This window comes from Mauremys reevesii, linkage group 1 (assembly GCF_016161935.1).
Source record: "Mauremys reevesii isolate NIE-2019 linkage group 1, ASM1616193v1, whole genome shotgun sequence".
Classification (NCBI taxonomy): domain Eukaryota; kingdom Metazoa; phylum Chordata; order Testudines; family Geoemydidae; genus Mauremys; species Mauremys reevesii.
In genome coordinates, this window is record NC_052623.1 from 10,513,796 (window position 1) to 10,519,063 (window position 5,268).

Here is a 5,268-nt window from a genome sequence, read left to right on the forward strand (position 1 = left end):
CGCATCCCCTACTGCTTCTTTTCCCATGAGGTCCCATCTACTGCCCTATCTCTTCCCACTAGGCCTTGACCCCTGTTCCATCACTTCCCCCAAGTCTCCACCCCACAGCCAGGCCAGATTCAGGCCATGGTACCAGCTGCCCCAGGAGCCCAGGCTGCTGCGGGAAGCCCCAGACTCTCGACCTTCCCTGGGTTATACATCCTGGGAGGTAAAACATAGAGGGGTCTGGGGATCCTCAAAGTGGCTGACTCCTTGGGCAGCTGTTACCATCACCTGGCTTCTAGCTTCTAGCCTGAAGAGGAGGCGGAGCCTTGGGTAAGGAGGAGGAGCAGGGCCTAAGTCTTGTGGGAAGAGATGGGACGCAGGAAGGTTCAGAGTGGGAAGAGGATCCAGGATGGAATAAATGATCGTGGCCATCGCTCATGTTTTTTGTGTCACCAGTGCTGGAGACAGGTGATGAACTGACCCTTCACTTCACAAATGCCCTGATTATCCTCGCACGAAGGTGTTTGCTTTTCACACTGTACACGATTGGATTTATCAGGGGTGGGACCATCATGTAGACGTAGCCCAGAAGAATCTGAAGAAAGTGAGAAGAGCTGTTCCCGAATCTGTGTATCAGAGCCAGCCCAATCTCTGGTATGTAGAACAGCAGGACGGCACAGAGGTGAGAGACACAGGTGTTCAGGGCCGTGAGGCACTCTGTGGAGGATGCGATGCTCAGTACTGTTTTGAGGATCAGCACATAAGAGAGGAAGATGAGCAGCGAATCCAACCCCATTGTTAAGAGTGCAACAGACAAGCCATAGATGTTGTTTACTGTGATATCCGCACAGGCCATCTTCATGACATCCTGGTGCAGGCAGTAGGAATGGGAGAGAACATTGGCTCGACAGTATCGGAACCGTTTCACGAGAAAAGGGAGTGGGAATATTAGGGCTACTCCCCTTAGCACAAACACCAGTCCCGTTTTGGCAATTCTTGGCAGGGTTAAGATGGAAGCATATCTCAGTGGGTTACAGATCGCGATGAAGCGGTCAAAGGCCATCAGCAAGAGCACGGAAGATTCGATGCATTGAAGCGTGTGGATGAAGAACAGCTGGGCAAAACAGGCATCGAGGCTGATTTCCCTAGAGTCAAACCAGAATACGCCCAGTATCGTCGGCATGGTGGCTATTGATAAGCCAAGGTCTGTGACGGCCAACATGGAAAGGAAAATGTACATGGGCTCATGGAGGTTTGGATCTGTTTTTATAATGAACAGAATGACTGAATTTCCTACTATTGAAATAACATACATTAAGAAGAAGGGGACAGAGATCCAGAGATATGCGTTTTCCTGCCCAGGTATCCCAGTGAGAAGGAACACTGCAAATTTGAATTTGGTGTCATTGACAGCTGACATAATGTACTGGGTAGGTCTGAGGAGTTTTGAGCTTTCCTTCCTGAAAGGAAAAAAAGGAGAATAGATTACATTTAATGAGAAATATTTCTGCTCTGAGTGCCTGTCTAGAGACACCCACAAGCTCAAGGATGATCAGCAAAAATATAGTCTTGGATTTACACCACCGATTGGAAGATAGGCATGGCCAGACTGGATCAGACTTGTAGTCCATTTAGCTCAGTATTTAGTGCCCAGGTCTAGATTCTTCATAGTAAGATGGAAAGAGCTCTGCAATAGGCAGCTATGAGATAACTTGCTCCCAGGGAAATTTTCCACTGACATCCACTAGTTAGACATATTTTTGGTGTAAATCAGGAAAGTTTAGGATCCTTCCCTGACTTTTTAAAAACAATTTTCACTACTGTATTTGGTTTTTCTGGTTACCCATATAAACATCCAGTCCTTCTTTGAATCCTGCTAAGCTCTTGGCCCCATAGAGATCTTGTGGCTGGGAGTTCCACAGCCTGCTTGAGCACTGTGTGATTTTACATTTGTGACCTTTCCAGTCACCCTTTCTAGCCCTCCACTTCTGAGTGTGGCGAATTGTATCATGATGTGTGCAAGTACATGGGAGGGCTATATATATTATTTTCTCCACTTCTGAGCCTTCAAATTCTGCCATTGCCTCTTTACAGTACATGGGATAAATTCTTAGGGCCAGATTCTGAATTCAATAACATTGACATCAACTGCATCATTCCAGATTTACATGTATCAATTTGATCAGAACTGGGCTCTCTTCACTTTCCCTAAGCAAATGCTCCCGGGGATACACTCTGACCGCCAAGAAACCCTCCAAGAGAAGCTGAAGTGCTTTTTCTGACCAATGTTGATTGAATCCAGAGAGTTCAATCATCCTATCGGCTTCTTTTCATCTTTGCCGGATCTGCAGCCTATTCCCATTCAAAAGTCTGCAGATATTTGGCAAAGTAAAAGAAGCTAATGCAGACAGTTACTTAGCTGGGTGAAGGAGGGTTTGGGGTCAGAAAGGAGTAAATAGTTCAAACACTAGGTTTGCACTAATATCCATTTGAGTGCAAGTTACTTCAGCCATGCATACAAGCACTATGACACTCCCCTTTCCTGCACCTCAGCTCTATTCTTTGTTGAAACACAAATCAGCAGTTCTGTTCTGTCAGGATATTTTGGGAAGCCTTGCCCAGGTATTGCAGAAGGATTGTGTTCATGACCCTGAATGTAAGTGCTACAAACAGCTTTTGGTCAGTTACCAGGGGACAGTATCATACAACTGTTCGCTGAACAAAGAGTTAATAGCACAAACCCATTGCAAACAGTTTGTGGAGCACGTCTGAAATACTTTCTAAAGCAAAAGCCATTAAGCAGTAAAGTTACCCCTGCTCCTTCCTGTAGATATTCCAACAACTCTGCTGCTGGCTTTCAATATACATGCTGTCATGAAAGTTTGGTTTCTCATATTTATATAACAATGAAAAAGTTATAGCATAACATTTACACATCTGTATTTTCGTACACACATGTGAACCCATTCTTTCCCGCTGATCTTCTTTCAGGGATGATTTCTAAGGTTACAGTGGGACCTAAAATGTGGCGTGTTTCATCAGCCCTCATTCAGTTGCTTGTCAGCAAACAAAAGTCTAGAAGCTCCTCTCTCCCTGGGTTAATAGCTGACTGGTTCCCCTCAGGTTCTGTTCTGTCCTGTCAGTCTGCAGCCTCTATCTGGAATGGTAACAGGCATTAGGATCAGTATATCAAATATTCATTCCCTGAGCTCTCACTCTCTAATATATAGTAACCTCAGCATCTGTTATTCAGCCAGGATGAGAGTTTGCAGGGAGTGGATTTGAAAGTCAAATGCATGAGTATTCATGGAAATGAAACTTCTTTTCACACATGAAAGTAGTCTATTATTCTCTGTCTGTCTCTCTCTCTGACTGTCTATTTTCTGTATTCATAAAATCCGTAGCACCCGGAAACAGCATTGGGACAGACATGGAGCTGAGCTGCAATAATGAATGTGTATCTTAAACACAGTTCTTGGGATGTTTGCTGTATGGCTATATTGGATTAACGATTGGGTTGTTTATGTTATGGCTGTATAAGGCAAAACTAGTGTGGTTCATCTTAGTTCAATAGCAGGCTGCTGGAAAACAAGAAAGAAGGGGAGGAATAGTTCAAGAAAAGCCATCGCTTAGTAACCACCCCAGGGAGGTTGAGAGACAACACTGGAGCTACAAGCTGGGAAGATCCTATTCCAGCCACATTACACAGCTTGTTTTGCCAGTGCTGGGAGTCTGTCCAGAGGTGGGGCAGCTGTTGCTCAGAAGCTCTTCAGACTGACAGGCACAGACAACGCTCGTGAAGTCTGAAAGTGCATGGCCTGCCTGCGTCCCCGTCAGAGCAGGAAGGCTTGGGATCAGAAACAGGTGAAGCCTGTTGTTTGAAAACCCTCCTATTCTCCCATGTTACACTTTATTCCTTCTTTATTGCATCTGACGAAGTGGGTATTCACCCACAAAAGCTCATGCTCCAATATGTCTATTAGTCTATAAGGTGCCACAGGACTCTTTGCTGCTTTTACAGATCCAGACTAACACGGCTACCCCTCTGATACTTTATCCCTTCTGTTCATATTAAACAGTACTTTGTTTCAAGTAGGCTGGCTGGTCATTAGTCTCATCAATACTCCCACAGTCCCAGAGGGAACAATCACAGGTGCCGAACCCACACAGACCTGCTCAGCATCCACAGTCAGCCCGCAGTGTGCTGTAGCCCAGGGCACAGTCTGAGGGTGGGAGGATCGTGGGATTCCACCCCGTGTAAGGGAAGACTACGAGGCCTGACATGTGGCCTTCAGAGACCAAAGAGGAGTCAGATATGGGTAGCCTCTAACTTTGACGGGTATCTACAGGGTGGAAGTGCTGGCGCCCTCAGCTGCTAAGGAAGCAGAAATATGCCCTATTGGACCTGTTACCACAGAGCAACATGGCTCTGAATTCCTGTCTTCACAATCGAGCCAGAGAATAAACCCTTTGAAAATGCATTTGCTGATTAAATTTTCAGGAGTAAATAAACCTGAGGTGATTTAGGAACTAGTCACTGATATTCTGTGGGGTCTCCTCTCCCTCAGCCCCTGGCAGGATTAGGCCCAGAGCACACAGCACCAGTAGAAATGGGAGTCCTTGAAAAATCCTGACTCGGGGCATCAGGGTTTTTACACTCTGAGCTCGCTTTGAATGTCTAGCTTTCTGCGTAGCTTGAACAGCCCACCATGAAGCATGAACAGATGTAGGGGAGGGGTTCCCAAGCTACCTTTTGTTGCCTGCCCTCCAGCCCTGTCACTGAGTCACCCCAATACCCAGTTGAGTCCTCTGCTGCTGCACAGAACATCTGCAAATGTGAACAGCTAGCAACCTTTCCCCTTCACTTTGCATTTTAAAGATAGTGAAACCTGCCAACGTACCCAATTCCTGCTAGAAGAGGAGCCGCTGACACCAGAGGTCTTCACGCTGAAGGACAAGGAGTCATCGGCGAAGTTGCACAGGCAGTAGGCAGTATCTGTTCAGACAGGAAGGCAGCTGTCTTTATGAAGCATGTCTGCACATTCCCTTGGGGGCCACTTGGCCATCAGGGAACCTCAGCTGCTTGCCTTTAACTCCTGCTACAGCCAATGGCAAACTACCAGAGGCCAAATCACAGGGGATGTGTGGTGATGCCCTGCTGCAGGATCTATTTGTGGAATCTGGGCTTGACATCACTGTTCATATTGTTCTGATTAGTCACCTGGCTACCTCGGGGACGACCGAGGGGTAACGATGATGCTGTCACACCTGTAATCTTGCTGA

At 46.5% G+C, this 5,268-nt stretch overlaps 1 protein-coding gene across 1 annotated transcript; it reads right to left on the reverse strand.

The window, feature by feature from the left end:
* Positions 1-469: 469 nt before the first annotated feature.
* Positions 470-4,983, reverse strand: LOC120380586 (olfactory receptor 51G2-like). Its single transcript, XM_039498414.1, has 3 exons — positions 4,887-4,983; positions 2,941-3,142; positions 470-1,445 (listed from the first exon to the last, which is right to left on the reverse strand). Coding segments are annotated over exons 2-3 (978 nt in total). The 5' UTR covers positions 2,943-3,142; positions 4,887-4,983.
* Positions 4,984-5,268: the final 285 nt, after the last annotated feature.